The 17,438-nt window shown below is 44.4% G+C and overlaps 1 protein-coding gene across 2 annotated transcripts in view; it reads left to right on the plus strand.

Moving 5' to 3' along the window:
- The window catches only part of LOC139395349 (neuronal acetylcholine receptor subunit alpha-7-like), a 79,670-nt gene that overhangs the window by 49,823 nt on the left and 12,409 nt on the right, over positions 1 to 17,438 (plus strand). For both annotated transcript variants that reach the window (XM_071142916.1, XM_071142917.1), the window contains 2 exons: positions 1,027 to 1,136; positions 16,118 to 16,197. In XM_071142916.1, coding sequence (XP_070999017.1) covers positions 1,027 to 1,136; positions 16,118 to 16,197 — 190 coding nt within the window. The remainder of the gene's footprint in view (positions 1 to 1,026; positions 1,137 to 16,117; positions 16,198 to 17,438) is intronic.

Consider the following 17,438-nt stretch of genomic DNA (forward strand, 5'->3'; position numbering starts at 1 on the left):
CCTCCACTACAAAGCTTGAACATGAAAGACAGAGAGAGTCAAGGACAGACCTCTCTAGGACTATAAAAGCCATGTTTGTTCAGAGAAGACGACTAGTGGAGAGATTAGCTACATAAATAACACTGTTTGTCAGGGAAGTCTAGAGGAGGTGACACGATGTTGGCATGCCATGAAGTGTACACATACTCGTAAAAACACACACACACACACACACACACACACACACACACACACACACACACACACACACAAAATAAGTGTGCGTGCACGCAGGCAAGCACACACCAATGTCAACGTTTGTGTCTGTGTGTCCAATGTACCGGCACTGAGTTTCAGTAGCCACATCAGTAGATGGACTCCCTCTGTGTGTTAGGGAACACACCTATGGCAAAAAAACATCTGAGGACACACAGACAGTCTCACAGCGCGTTACACAGACAGTCTCACAGCGCGTTACACAGACAGTCTCACAGCGCGTTACACAGACAGTCTCACAGCGCGTTGCACAGACAGTCTCACAGCACGTTACACAGACAGTCTCACAGCGCGTTACACATCATTCAGTTCAGTCATGTGAGGAAAGGATGTGAAATGCACAACGTCTCTTTTGGAAGTACTTTTATGTGCTTCTATACGGTGGAGTTAGCGTGACTCTCGTGGCCTAATAGAGGGATTAGAAGGTTGAGTCACAGCCCAAAACATGACCCAACCTCCTGCCACTGCTGGCCAAGGGCACAGACATAGGGACCACTTATTGGGAGAAAGGATGGCTGTTCTATTTGATTATTCGTGTTTGATTGAAAGTGGTTTGAAGCTAATTACAGAACTGTCAAGTGCCCTAATGTGTTTTACATACCGTACAGAAGGCCTGTGAATGGATCAGTGTATTTGTGAATTGTCAATGTAAAAACTCTGATCTCTCATCTCCTTCTCTTCTCCATTCTTTCTTTCTTTCCTCCTCTCCTCTCCTCTCCTCTCCTCTCCTCTCCTCTCCTCTCCTCTCCTCTCCTCTCCTCTCCCTTCTAGCACTGGACAGATACTTACCTCTCCTGGAACCCAGATAACTTCCCAGGTGTTCAGAACCTTCGTTTCCCCTCCAATCAGATCTGGGTTCCTGATATCCTCCTCTACAACAGGTAGGCCCTCACTGCCACGGTCTCAACCAATAAGCATAGAGCTATGATGTATGAATGACTTATGTTACTGTAATCTACTGTGTTCTAGTATGGGGGAAAATGGGTCTGGCAAGATTTGTCTAGTGACCGATGTATGTCAGGAGAAGGAGCTGAAGTTGACAAAACAAACTGAACACAATGTCTGCAGTAGAAGTAAGAAGATGTTTCTGGATTTCAGGGATACAGTATTTTCAACCTAACTTCCATTTCCCCTGAAAAAGGGAAGTGGGGCCTCCGCTGAGGTGTCTTTCCCAGGTCTGCTACGTTGGAGTAGCAGGCTAGTGGTGTTTAATTTTCTCCTAGGGGAGTTCAATTGATACACATTAGTCCACTATGTAACCCATTTGTAGACAGACAACTCCCCTGTGGTTTGATTTCACCATTGGTCAGAGCGTGGACTAATGAAATGACTACGAATTGATTGCCTGCAGGACATAAATAAACCACAATACCCATGAGGCTTTGCATCTGTGGCCCATTGCCATGATGGGTAATGTGTAGGAAGGAGCTGGATGACGAAATCAGTGTTTGTGGATTGTCCACTGTACATGGGATAGAATTACCAAGAGATTCCACTTCCACTGAAAGTTGACATAATATTGTTTTCAATATTATTAGACAAAAATATCTGAAAACCCCCCCAGCTGAAACAGTGCATCTACTCATAAATTGATGTTTGTATCCTTCGATTGATTTTACTTGTCTTTTGTTCTCTTTTCTTACGTAGTCACCAAACTATAACCTGGCTTGTAGCCTCCATCTCTCCTGTCCCCGTACGCCCCTGTGTTGTCCGTAGCAGGATCCACTCTATGGAGATAAATGGAGAGGTCATATGGTTCTGTACAGCTCACGGGTTCAGGGAACGCTCTAGCAGAGGCACTCTCACAGTGCCTTACAGATGGTGGCGTCAGCCATTTTGTTTTTTCAATGAACCCTGAATCGTAACTCTGCCCCCGCCCGCCTGCTCTCAATGGTGCCGGACCTAGTTATTAACTGATACAGTTAGTAGATAGACATGGATGTTGATGGTAGATTTCATACAATACTGATATAGCATAATGGATAGACCCCCCAAAATGATTTTGGTGATATGGTACATTTCAAACAACAGCGTTTTAGTGCTGAAACATCGGCTAGTCGACTGAGGTTGCTGGCTGTCTGACGCCGGTACGGGAATCATACTGACGTCTAGGAACATGTCACCTGGCGATTACCGACTGTGACAGGGTAGAAGGAGACAAGAATACCCACAGTCTGTTTGAGATGTGTCTAGGGGACAGGATGTGTGCGTGTGTCAAGGGGACAGGATGTGTGCGTGTTTTCATGCCCTCTTCCGTTGAGCTGTCAGACTGGGTTGGGTTGAAGGAGCCAGCCAGGGAACCTGGGACCTCTGAGGTAGCTGACAGTGTCAAGTTTCAAGATTTAATGTCACATGCAAAAGTACAGTGAAATGCCTTTCTTGCCGCTCTAACCCCAACAATGTAGTATCAATAACAATGTAAACAATAACAATGTAGTAAACAATAACAATGTAGTAAACAATAACAATGTAGTATCAATAATAATGTAGTAAACAATAACAATGTAAACAATAACAATGTAGTAAACAATAACAATGTAGTATCAATAACAATGTAAACAATAACAATGTAGTAAACAATAACATAGTAGTAAACAATAACAATGTAGTATCAATAATAATGTAGTAAACAATAACAATGTAGTATCAATAACAATGTAGTATCAATAACAATGTAGTATCAATAACAATGTAGTATCAATAACAATGTAGTAAACAATAACAATGTAAACAATAACAATGTAGTAAACAATAACAATGTAGTAAACAATAACAATGTAGTATCAATAACAATGTAGTATCAATAACAATGTAGTATCAATAACAATGTAGTATCAATAACAATGTAAACAATAACAATGTAGTAAACAATAATAATGTAGTATCAATAACAATGTAGTATCAATAATAATGTAGTAATCAATAACAATGTAGTATCAATAACAATGTAGTATCAATAACAATGTAGTAAACAATAACAATGTAATCAATAACAATGTAGTATCAATAACAATGTAGTATCAATAACAATGTAGTAAACAATAACAATGTAAACAATAACAATGTAGTAAACAATAACAATGTAGTATCAATAATAATGTAGTAATCAATAACAATGTAGTATCAATAACAATGTAAACAATAACAATGTAGTAAACAATAACAATGTAGTAAACAATAACAATGTAAACAATACCAATGTCGTATCAATAACAATGTAGTAAACAATAACAATGTAAACAATAACAATGTAGTATCAATAACAATGTAAACAATAACAATGTAGTAAACAATAACAATGTAGTAAACAATAACAATGTAGTAAACAATAACAATGTAGTAAACAATAACAAGGGTCAGTTCCATGGTCAGTAGTTATATACAGGGTCAGTTCCAGGGTCAGTAGTTATATACAGGGTCAGATCCAGGGTCAGTAGTTATATACAGGGTCAGTTCCAGGGTCAGTAGTTATATACAGGGTCAGTTCCAGGGTCAGTAGTTATGTACAGGGTCAGTTCCAGGGTCAGTAGTTATATACAGGGTCAGATCCAGGGTCAGTAGTTATATACAGGGTCAGTTCCAGGGTCAGTAGTTATATACAGGGTCAGTTCCAGTGTCAGTAGTTATATACAGGGTCAGTTCCAGGGTCAGTAGTTATATACAGGGTCAGTTCCAGGGTCAGTGGTTATATACAGGGTCAGTTCCAGTACCATATTAACAATGTGCAGGAACACTGGAGTGATGGAGGTAGATATGTTTAGGAGTAAGGTGACAGGGATACTGGAGTGATGGAGGTAGATATGTATAGGGGCAAGGTGACAGGGATACTGGAGTGATGGAGGTAGATATGTATAGGGTAAGGTGACAGGGATACTGGAGTGATGGAGGTAGATATGTATAGGGGTAAGGAGATACTGGAGTGATGGAGGTAGATATGTATAGGGGTAAGGAGACAGGGATACTGGAGTGATGGAGGTAGATATGTATAGGGGCAAGGTGACAGGGATACTGGAGTGATGGAGGTAGATATGTATAGGGGTAGGTTGACAGGGATACTGGAGTGATGGAGGTAGATACAGTGCCTTGCGAAAGTATTCGGCCCCCTTGAACTTTGCGACCTTTTGCCACATTTCAGGCTTCAAACATAAAGATATAAAACTGTATTTTTTTGTGAAGAATCAACAACAAGTGGGACACAATCATGAAGTGGAACGACATTTATTGGATATTTCAAACTTTTTTAACAAATCAAAAACTGAAAAATTGGGCGTGCAAAATTATTCAGCCCCCTTAACTTAATACTTTGTAGCGCCACCTTTTGCTGCGATTACAGCTGTAAGTCGCTTGGGGTATGTCTCTATCAGTTTTGCACATCGAGAGACTGACATTTTTTCCCATTCCTCCTTGCAAAACAGCTCGAGCTCAGTGAGGTTGGATGGAGAGCATTTGTGAACAGCAGTTTTCAGTTCTTTCCACAGATTCTCGATTGGATTCAGGTCTGGACTTTGACTTGGCCATTCTAACACCTGGATATGTTTATTTTTGAACCATCCCATTGTAGATTTTGCTTTATGTTTTGGATCGTTGTCTTGTTGGAAGACAAATCTCCGTCCCAGTCTCAGGTCTTTTGCAGACTCCATCAGGTTTTCTTCCAGAATGGTCCTGTATTTGGCTCCATCCATCTTCCCATCAATTTTAACCATCTTCCCTGTCCCTGCTGAAAAAAAGCAGGCCCAAACCATGATGCTGCCACCACCATGTTTGACAGTGGGGATGGTGTGTTCAGGGTGATGAGCTGTGTTGCTTTTATGCCAAACATAACGTTTTGCATAGTTGCCAAAAAGTTCAATTTTGGTTTCATCTGACCAGAGCACCTTCTTCCACATGTTTGGTGTGTCTCCCAGGTGGCTTGTGGCAAACTTTAAACTGCACTTTTTATGGATATCTTTAAGAAATGGCTTTCTTCTTGCCACTCTTCCATAAAGGCCAGATTTGTGCAATATACGACTGATTGTTGTCCTATGGACAGAGTCTCCCACCTCAGCTGTAGATCTCTGCAGTTCATCCAGAGTGATCATGGGCCTCTTGGCTGCATCTCTGATCAGTCTTCTCCTTGTATGAGCTGAAAGTTTAGAGGGACGGCCAGGTCTTGGTAGATTTGCAGTGGTCTGATACTCCTTCCATTTCAATATTATCGCTTGCACAGTGCTCCTTGGGATGTTTAAAGCTTGGGAAATCTTTTTGTATCCAAATCCGGCTTTAAACTTCTTCACAGCAGTATCTCGGACCTGCCTGGTGTGTTCCTTGTTCTTCATGATGCTCTCTGCGCTTTTAACGGACCTCTGAGACTATCACAGTGCAGGTGCATTTATACGGAGACTTGATTACACACAGGTGGATTGTATTTATCATCATTAGTCATTTAGGTCAACTTTGGATCATTCAGAGATCCTCACGGAACTTCTGGAGAGAGTTTGCTGCACTGAAAGTAAAGGGGCTGAATAATTTTGCACGCCCAATTTTTCAGTTTTTGATTTGTTAAAAAAGTTTGAAATATCCAATAAATGTCGTTCCACTTCATGATTGTGTCCCACTTGTTGTTGATTCTTCACAAAAAAATACAGTTTTATATCTTTATGTTTGAAGCCTGAAATGTGGCAAAAGGTCGCAAAGTTCAAGGGGGCCGAATACTTTCGCAAGGCACTGTATGTATAGGGGTAAGGAGATACTGGAGTGATGGAGGTAGATATGTATAGGGGTAAGGAGACAGGGATACTGGAGTGATGGAGGTAGATATGTATAAGGGTAGGTTGACAGGGATACTGGAGTGATGGAGGTAGATATGTATAGGGGGAAGGTGACAGGGATACTGGAGTGATGGAGTTAGATATGTATAGGGGTAGGTTGACAGGGATACTGGAGTGATGGAGGTAGATATGTATAGGGGTAAGGAGACAGGGATTCTGGAGTGATGGAGGTACATATGTATAGGGGTAAGGAGATACTGGAGTGATGGAGGTACATATGTATAGGGTAAGGTGATACTGGAGTGATGGAGGTAGATATGTATAGGGGTAAGGAGACCGGGATACTGGAGTGATGGAGGTAGATACAGTGCCTTGCGAAAGTATTCGGCCCCCTTGAACTTTGCGACCTTTGCCACATTTCAGGCTTCAAACATAAAGATATAAAACTGTATTTTTTTGTGAAGAATCAACAACAAGTGGGACACAATCATGAAGTGGAACGACATTTATTGGATATTTCAAACTTTTTTAACAAATCAAAAACAGAAAAATTGGCCGTGCAAAATTATTCAGCCCCCTTAAGTTAATACTTTGTAGCGCCACCTTTTGCTGCGATTACAGCTGTAAGTCGCTTGGGGTATGTCTCTATCAGTTTTGCACATCGAGAGACTGACATTTTTTCCCATTCCTCCTTGCAAAACAGCTCGAGCTCAGTGAGGTTGGATGGAGAGCATTTGTGAACAGCAGTTTTCAGTTCTTTCCACAGATTCTCGATTGGATTCAGGTCTGGACTTTGACTTGGCCATTCTAACACCTGGATATGTTTATTTTTGAACCATTCCATTGTAGATTTTGCTTTATGTTTTGGATCATTGTCTTGTTTAAAGACAAATCTCCGTCCCAGTCTCAGGTCTTTTGCAGACTCCATCAGGTTTTCATCCAGAATGGTCCTGTATTTGGCTCCATCCATCTTCCCATCAATTTTAACCATCTTCCCTGTCCCTGCTGAAGAAAAGCAGGCCCAAACCATGATGCTGCCACCACCATGTTTGACAGTGGGGATGGTGTGTTCAGCTGTATTGCTTTTACGCCAAACATAACGTTTTGCATTGTTGCCAAAAAGTTCAATTTTGGTTTCATCTGACCAGAGCACCTTCTTCCACATGTTTGGTGTGTCTCCCAGGTGGCTTGTGGCAAACTTTAAACAACACCTTTTATGGATATCTTTAAGAAATGGCTTTCTTCTTGCCACTCTTCCATAAAGGCCAGATTTGTGCAATATACGACTGACTGATTGTTGTCCTATGGACAGAGTCTCCCACCTCAGCTGTAGATCTCGCAGTTCATCCAGAGTGATCATGGGCCTCTTGGCTGCATCTCTGATCAGTCTTCTCCTTGTATGAGCTGAAAGTTTAGAGGGACGGCCAGGTCTTGGTAGATTTGCAGTGGTCTGATACTCCTTCCATTTCAATATTATCGCTTGCACAGTGCTCCTTGGGATGTTTAAAGCTTGGGAAATCTTTTTGTATCCAAATCCGGCTTTAAACTTCTTCACAACAGTATCTCGGACCTGCCTGGTGTGTTCCTTGTTCTTCATGATGCTCTCTGCGCTTTTAACGGACCTCTGAGACTATCACAGTGCAGGTGCATTTATACGGAGACTTGATTACACACAGGTGGATTGTAATTATCATCATTAGTCATTTAGGTCAACATTGGATCATTCAGAGATCCTCACTGAACCTCTGGAGAGAGTTTGCTGCACTGAAAGTAAAGGGGCTGAATAATTTTGCACGCCCAATTTTTCAGTTTTTGATTTGTTAAAAAAGTTTGAAATATCCAATAAATGTCGTTCCACTTCATGATTGTGTCCCACTTGTTGTTGATTCTTCACAAAAAAATACAGTTTTATATCTTTATGTTTGAAGCCTGAAATGTGGCAAAAGGTCGCAAAGTTCAAGTGAGCCGAATACTTTCGCAAGGCACTGTATGTATAGGGGTAAGGTTACTAGGCAACAGGATATTAGATAAATAGAGTAGCAGCAGCTTGTATGTGAGTGGATGTGTACAGTCAGTATAAATGGATGTGCATATTATGTGTGTGTGAGCAAATTATGGTGAGTGTGTGTGTGTGCATAGAGACTGAATGGCAGGGGGTCTTGGATGGCAGGCAGCTTGTCCCCAGTGATGTACTGGGCTGTCCTCACCACCCTCTGTAGCGCCATGTGATTGAAGGCGGTGTTATTACCATACCAATCAGTGATGGGCTGTCCTCACCACCCTCTGTAGCGCCATGTGATTGAAGGCGGTGTTATTACAATACCAAGCAGTGATGGGCTGTCCTCACCAGCCTCTGTAGCGCCATGTGATTGAAGGCGGTGTTATTACCATACCAAGCAGTGATGGGCTGTCCTCACCACCCTCTGTAGCGCCATGTGATTGAAGGCGGTGTTATTACCATACCAATCAGTGATGGGCTGTCCTAACCACCCTCTGTAGCACCATGCGATTGAAGGCGGTGTTATTACCACACCAAGCAGTGATGGGCTGTCCTCACCACCCTCTGTAGCACCATGTGATTGAAGGCGGTGTTATTACCATACCAAGCAGTGATGGGCTGTCCTCACCACCCTCTGTAGCACCATGCGATTGAAGGCGGTGTTATTACCATACCAAGCAGTGATGGGCTGTCCTCACCACCCTCTGTAGCACCATGCGATTGAAGGCGGTGTTATTACCATACCAATCAGTGATGGGCTGTCCTCACCACCCTCTGTAGAGCCATGCGATTGAAGGCGGTGCTATTACCATACCAAGCAGTGATGGGCTGTCCTCACCACCCTCTGTAGCACCATGCGATTGAAGGCGGTGTTATTACCATACCAATCAGTGATGGGCTGTCTGCACCAGCCTCTGTAGCACCATGCGATTGAAGGCGGTGTTATTACCATACCAAGCAGTGATGGGCTGTCCTCACCACCCTCTGTAGCGCCATGCGATTGAAGGCGGTGCTATTACCATACCAAGCAGTGATGCAGCCTGTCAAGATGCTCTCAGTGGAACAGCTGTAGAACTTTTAGAGGATCTGAGAGCCCATGCCAAACCTTTTCAATCTCCCGAGGGGGAAGAGGTGCTGTCACACTATTTTAAGTCCTTGGGGATTTGGACACTGAGGAACTTGAAGCTCTCGACCCAGATTCAGCAGGACAGCCTGTGAAAACTGTCCACTAGTGTTTGTATCCCTGAGCGCTGAACCTCATTGCCTCAGGACCTCCGGAACAGGCTTCCAGATTAAGGCTAAACAGATTTCTGTATCCTTATTTATCCAAGGAAATAGACAGAATATGGAGGGGAGAAGATGGAGCTCCAACCATTATGGGACGAGCTTCAGACAAAAATCCCAATTACATTTAAGAGAAGAGAAAGCGTGACTCACAATTAAAATTCAGGAACACATTTTCAGATGGGCCCCACTTGCTTTGAAATGAGATATGTCACGTTTTTATGTAGCCAGGAAGTCATTAAGAGTGTTGTTGTCACCGTTTTATGTAGCCAGGAAGTCATTAAGAGTGTTGTTGTCACGGCTTTAGAAACGTTCCAACCATGCCGTATTGCCGTATCTCAGTATTACTCCAGAATAGTTTGTATGTGACGGACAAAAAGTAACTCATTCCAATGGATCAGGGTTATGACTCTGAAGGAGAAGAAACTAAACAGAATGTCTGCCTTTTCTATTTGAACCAATAAAAGCCCAGAACACAACGAGGGGGGGGACCATGTACTAAAAACACCCACAGCAGAACCATTTGTCTCACATGCCTCACCCCGACCCAGGAGCACATTTTAACAGCGTCATTACAGTTGATGTTAAAAGCCGCTCCGAACTCGGAGTGTAATTGCTGGTGGTAATTTTAAGTATCAGTGGATGAGAGTCATTATTACAAGAGAGAAGATGCTGATGTCAATGCATTGATAACCCACTCACTCACTCACTCACTCACTCACTCACTCCTTGTAATGGATTACAGACAACAAGATAAAATGGTGTTGAAGTTGATTGATGTCATATGCTGTCTGTGCTACGTTGTTGAAGATGGAGGTGTTCTTTGAGGTGGTGTGTGTGTGAGCGTGTGTGTGTGTGAGCGTGTGTGTGTGCGCGTGTGTGTTTGTGCGTGCGTGTGTGTGTTTGAGCGTGTGTATGTGAGCGTGCGTATTTGTGTGTGTGTGCGTGTGTGTGTGTGTGTGCGTGTGAGCGTGTGTGTGTGAGCGTGTGTGTGTGTGTGTCTAATAGGATGATACGCAACATTAAGCAGGTGATGGTCAGGATCAGTGATCACTAACATTATAGTCCTGGACAAAGAATAGATGGAGGGAGGTGAAGATTTACAGATGGGGAAAAAGAAACGAAGGAACAAAGAAAGGAAGGAACAAAGAAAGGAAGGAAAGAAGGAATAAACCAAAAACAGAAAGAGGAACAGGAAGTTAGATATGTAGGAAAGGTCAGTTCCTGCAGATGATCTGTATCTGTCCCTTTAATCGTTCTACCTAGTCCTTTCCTCACATACACCAGCGTGAGAAGGTGAGACATAAATAAAACGTCCCTGTAATCGTTCTACCTAGTCCTTTCCTCATATACAAGAGAGTGAGAAGGTGAGACATAAATAAAACGTCCCTGTGAGATGTAGGTAAGATATTTCCATTTCTGCTCTCAACCTGCCGTTGTGACTTCCCTGGGTAACGTAGAGCTATAAGCCCACTGTCTTCATATCCAATATCATGGTGGCTTTAGTGTACCTGTCATATGAACCTATCGAACTCTCTGTCGTGACACAAGACATCATTCTGAGAAGATATTCCTTTCCTTTCCCTCCTGAGACATAGATCCTGAAAACCAGTTATTGTGTTTCTGTCTGTCAGTGTTTTCACAGGATGAAACAGGACACACACACACACACACACACACACACACACACACACACACACACACACACACACACACGCACACACACACACACACACACACACACAACATTGTCTACACAGTGTTTTGAGAGGACATTTCTATAAGCAGTGTAGAGATTTGGAGAGGAGCTTCTACCTGAAGCAGGAAGCTGTGATATTGAAGGAATAAGGTGTTTGTATTCTGTACATGTATTTGTCTGTCTGAAACCCAGTACAATGCTTTCCTTAAGGGATTGGTGGTGTGACGTGTGACACACAAATACTCATGTATAAAAGGATAAACATGATCTAGAATTCAAGCTTACTTCCTTTTTGAGGTGTGTAACCTCCAGGTACGTCCCAGTGTTACACCATAATCCCCCCCTCAATGTACGTCCCTGTGTTACACCATTACAACCCCCCCCCCCCCTCCAGGTACGTCCCTGTGTTATACCATCCCCCCCCCCCCCCCCCCCCAGGTACGTCCCCGTGTTACACCATTACCCCCCCTCCAGGTACGTCCCTGTGTTACACCATTACCCCCCCTCCAGGTATGTCCCTGTGTTACACCATTACCCCCCCTCCAGGTACGTCCCTGTGTTACACCATTACCCCCCCTCCAGGTACGTCCCTGTGTTACACCATTACCCCCCCCCCTCCAGGTACGTCCCTGTGTTACACCATTACCCCCCCCCCTCCAGGTACGTCTCTGTGTTACACCATTACCCCCCCTCCAGGTACGTCCCTGTGTTACACCATTACCCCCCCTCCAGGTATGTCCCTGTGTTACACCATTACCCCCCCTCCAGGTACGTCCCTGTGTTACACCATTACCCCCCCTCCAGGTACGTCCCTGTGTTACACCATTACCCCCCCCCCCCTCCAGGTACGTCCCTGTGTTACACCATTACCCCCCCCCCCCCTCCAGGTACGTCTCTGTGTTACACCATTACCCCCCCTCCAGGTACGTCCCTGTGTTACACCATTACCCCCCCCCTCCAGGTACGTCTCTGTGTTACACCATTATCCCCCTCCAGGTACGTCCCCGTGTTACACCATTACCCCCCCTCCAGGTACGTCCCTGTGTTACACCATTACCTCCCCCTCCAGGTACGTCCCCGTGTTACACCATTACCCCCCCTCCAGGTACGTCCCTGTGTTACACCATTACCCCCCCTCCAGGTACGTCCCTGTGTTACACCATTACCCCCCCTCCAGGTACGTCCCTGTGTTACACCATTACCTCCCCTCCAGGTACGTCCCTGTGTTACACCATTACCCCCCCTCCAGGTACGTCCCTGTGTTACACCATTACCTCCCCTCCAGGTATGTCCCTGTGTTACACCATTACCCCCCCTCCAGGTACGTCCCTGTTTTACACCATTACCCCCCCCTCCAGGTACGCCCCTGTGTTACACCATTACCCCCCTCCCCCCACCTCCAGGTACGTCCCTGTGTTACACCATTACCTCCCCCTCCAGGTACGTCCCCGTGTTACACCATTACCCCCCCTCCAGGTACGTCCCTGTGTTACACCATTACCCCCCCTCCAGGTATGTCCCTGTGTTACACCATTACCCCCCCCCCCCCTTTCCAGGTACGTCCCCGTGTTACACCATTACCCCCCCTCCAGGTACGTCCCTGTGTTACACCATTACCCCCCCTCCAGGTACGTCCCCGTGTTACACCATTACCCCCCCTCCAGTTACGTCCCTGTGTTACACCATTACCCCCCCTCCAGGTACGTCCCTGTGTTACACCATTACCCCCCCTCCAGGTATGTCCCTGTGTTACACCATTACCCCCCTCCAGGTACGTCCCTGTGTTACACCATTACAACCCCCCCCCCCCTCCAGGTACGTCCCTGTGTTACACCATTACCCCCCCTCCAGGTACGTCCCTGTGTTACACCATTACCTCCCCTCCAGGTATGTCCCTGTGTTACACCATTACCCCCCCCTCCAGGTATGTCCCTGTGTTACACCATTACCCCCCCCTTCAGGTACGTCCCTGTGTTACACCATTACCCACCCCCCCTCCAGGTACGTCCCTGTGTTACACCATTACCCCCCCTCCAGGTACGTCCCTGTGTTACACCATTACCCCTCCAGACACCTTGTTGACCTTTGTGGAACAACTTCTGTTTGTTTGTGTAGCTCTGTATGATTCATATATCTTGTTTAATATGATTTGTTTAAACAAGATATATGAATCTTTTTTAATAAGATACATGACTCATATTAAACAAGATATATTAATCATTTTTAATAAGATATATGAATCATTTTTAATAAGATACATGAATCATATTAAACAAGATATATCAATCATATTTAACAAGATATGAATCATATTACTCAAGCTATATGAATCATATTAAATAAGATATATGAATCATATTTAACAAGATACATGAATCATATTAAACGAGGTATATGAATCATATTAAACAAGATACATGAATCATATTAAACGAGGTATATGAATCATATTTAACAAGATACATGAATCATATTAAACGAGGTATATGAATCATATTAAACGAGATGCATGAATCATATTAAATGAGATATATAAATCCTATTAATGTGATTCATATATCTTGTTTAATATGATGTTGTGTGATTATTGATTCATATATCTTGTTTAATATGATGTTGTGTGATTATTGATTCATAGTCATAAACCAACATGCGCTAGTTGGATTATGTAGTTTAAAAAACATTATTCATCAATTCATTAAATTACTAAATGTTGATTTAAAACAGAGAAACACTGTACAAGTTACAATTCTACAACAGTGTGGATGGATGGTTTCAGGTACAAGAACATTAAAACAAACAAAAATAATATTTATAACTTCCAAACCAGCATTAGTTCATTTGTATTCAGCTGGCCTCGACCACGCTGCTAATTTAGAAACCTTTGTTCTTGGACAATGGACCGCGTGATTATCAGTGTGTGTTCTAAATGACCCTCTATTTCCTGTTCAGCGCACTACTTTTCACCAGGACCCATAGGTCTAAAGTAGTGCACTATTTAGGGGATATGGTGCCATTTGGGAGATAGGATTCATCCCAACATTGCCAAACAACCATGCCTGCAGCTTCCTCTCGTCTGAACAAATGGAACAATTATCATATCCGATTATGACAGGGACATGCAGCAATAAATCAACATTAAATTATGTAAATCGTGATGTCTTCTTTTAGGTTTGGTTACAGTCATTTTTTTTGGCCTGCATTTAGTGCAAGGGCTTGTTGAGCGTCAGCCAATAGTGTAGTTTGTTTCCATTCCACTTCCTGTTCTTGTGGCATCAGTCACGTAACCATTCGTCATTTCAAAACAGACTAATGGACGTCTGCATGACTCAGGAGAATTATCATCTTCTTTTTTTGGGGAAGATGAGCACTTTCATTTATTACTCATTGTTTCCCATTATGAGAGCCAATCTCTCAATCCGACCCTCTAGGCACTGATGCTGGGATCTGATCTGGAGAAGCAACATTTACCAGGGAAGGTCAGGAGCCACTTTTATCTGGTCAATCACTCTTTTCCCCCAAAATGTTTTAATATATATCTGGGGAGTAAGGATGGGGTGAGGAGGGATGCTGGGGGGTGAGGAGAGATGCTGGGGGGTGAGGAGGGATGCTGGGGGGTGAGGAGGGATGCTGGAGGTGAAGAGGGATGCAGGGGGTAAGGAGGGATGCGGAGGTGAAGAGGAATGCGGGGGGGTGAGGAGGGATGCGGGAGGGAGTGAGGGGGGATGAGGAGGGATGTGAGGGGGTGAGGAGGGATGCGGGGGGGTGAGGAGGGATGCGGGGGGATGAGGAGGGATGCGGGGGGTGAGGAGGGATGCGGGGGGGTTGAGGAGGGATACGAGGGGTGAGGGGGGATGCGGAGGTGAAGAGGAATGCGGGGGGTGAACAGGGATACGGGGGGGAAGGGGGATGCGGGGGGTGAGGGGGATGCTGGGGGTGAACGGGGATGCGGGGGGTTAGTCTAGGCTGTAATACCTGTGATATATGGTGTTTGTTCTGATGTATTTGTAATGTATCTCAGTTTGATGGTAGTGTTTCTGAAGCCAGTCCCACCACACGCTGAGCCACCTCTGATGAAACCCTTTCTGAAGGAGGACCGGATCAATAATATACACACTGTCTGTCTCGCTCAGTACTGAGCCCTCTGTCTAAGATACAGTATCTCTCACTCCTGTTTCTCTCTTCTCTCTCTCTCTCTCTCCTTCTCTCTCTGTTTCTCTCTCTCCTCTCTCTGTTTCTCTCTCCTTTTCTCTCTCTCTCTCCTTTTCTCTCTCTCTGTTTCTCTCTCTCCTTCTCTATCGCTCTCTCTTCTCTCTCTCTACTCCTCTCTCTGTTTCTGTCTTCTCTCTCTCCTCCTCTCTCTGTTTCTCTCTCCTTCTCTATCGCTCTCTCTTCTCTTTCTCTCCTTCACTCTCTGTTTCTCTCTTTTCTCTCTCTCTACTCCTCTCTGTTCCTCTCTTCTCTCTCTCTCTCCTCTCTCTGTTTCTCTCTTCTCTCTCTCTCCTCCTCTCAGTTTTTTATTCTCTCTCTCTCTACTCCTCTCTCTGTTTCCCTCTCTCCTTCTCTCTCTCTCTCCTTTTCTCTCTCTCTCTCCTTCTCTATCACTCTCTCTTCTCTCCTCCTCTCTGTTTTTATTCTCTCTCTCTACTCCTCTCTCTGTTTCTCTCTCTCCTTCTCTCTCTCTCTCCTTTTCTCTCTCTCTCTCCTTCTCTATCACTCTCTCTTCTCTCCTCCTCTCTGTTTTTTATTCTCTCTCTCTACTCCTCTCTCTGTTTCTCTCTCTCCTTCTCTCTCTCTCTCCTTTTCTCTCTCTCTCTCCTTCTCTATCACTCTCTCTTCTCCTCTCTGTTTTTTATTCTCTCTCTCTACTCCTCTCTCTGTTTCTCTCTCTCCTTCTCTCTCTCTCTCCTTTTCTCTTTCTCTCTCTCTACTCCGCTCTCTGTCTCTCTCTCTCCTTCTCTATCGCTCTCTCTTCTCTTTCTCTCCTTCACTCTGTTTCTCTCTTCTCTCTCTTCTCTTTCTCTCCTTCTCTCTGTTTTGTCCCCCCTCTTTATTTCTCCATGACAACAGACTTAGTTACCCTCCATACAATCTATCAGATCATTCATCTGTCTCTTCTCTTCTCTCCTCCAGTGCAGACGAGAGGTTTGATGCTACCTTCCACACCAACGTCCTGGTCAACTCCTCTGGGTCCTGCCAGTACATCCCACCAGGTGGGTTACCAGGTCACGTCTAGCCCTGTTCAGTTCCAGGGGTTACTGGGTCGACACCTATGCTTTGAGGAGGGTCGCTTTAACCCAATGCTCTCTGCTACTGTATGACAAGCGGTACCGGAGTCTAGAACCAAAATGTTCCTGAACAGGTTCTACCCCCAAGCCATAAGACTGCTGAACAACTAATCAAATGGCCACCAGACTATTACACCCCCCCCCCCCCCCCCATCTGTTTTTACACTGCTGCTACTCGCTGTTTATTATCTATGTATAGTCCCATCACCCACTTTACCCCCCTACCTACATGGACAAATGACCTCGACTAACCTTTACCCCCCCTACATGGACAAATGACCTCGACTAACCTTTACCCCCCCTACATGGACAAATTACCTCGACTAAACTTTACCCCCCCTACCTACATGGACAAATGACCTCGACTAACCTTTACCCCTCTACCTACATGGACAAATGACCTCGACTAACCTTTACCCCCCCTACATGGACAAATGACCTCGACTAAACTTTACCCCCCTACCTACATGGACAAATGACCTCGACTAACCTTTACCCCTCTACCTACATGGACAAATGACCTCGACTAAACTTTACCCCTCTACCTACATGGACAAATGACCTTGACTAACCTTTACCCCCCCCCTACATGGACAAATGACCTTGACTAACCTTTACCCCTCTACCTACATGGACAAATGACCTTGACTAACCTTTACCCCTCTACCTACATGGACAAATGACCTTGACTAACCTTTACCCCTCTACCTACATGGACAAATGACCTCGACTAACCTTTACCCCTCTACCTACATGGACAAATGACCTTGACTAAACTTTACCCCTCTACCTACATGGACAAATGGCCTTGACTAACCTTTACCTCTACCTACATGGACAAATGACCTTGACTAACCTTTACCCCTACCTACATGGACAAATGACCTTGACTAACCTTTACCCCTCTACCTACATGGACAAATGACCTTGACTAACCTTTACCCCTCTACCTACATGGACAAATGACCTTGACTAACCTTTACCCTTCTACCTACATGGACAAATGACCTCGACTAAACTTTACCCCTCTACCTACATGGACAAATGACCTTGACTAACCTTTACCCCCCCTACATGGACAAATGACCTTGACTAACCTTTACCCCTCTACCTACATGGACAAATGACCTTGACTAACCTTTACCCCTCTACCTACATGGACAAAT

This window comes from Oncorhynchus clarkii, unplaced genomic scaffold, assembly GCF_045791955.1.
Source record: "Oncorhynchus clarkii lewisi isolate Uvic-CL-2024 unplaced genomic scaffold, UVic_Ocla_1.0 unplaced_contig_13759_pilon_pilon, whole genome shotgun sequence".
Classification (NCBI taxonomy): domain Eukaryota; kingdom Metazoa; phylum Chordata; class Actinopteri; order Salmoniformes; family Salmonidae; genus Oncorhynchus; species Oncorhynchus clarkii.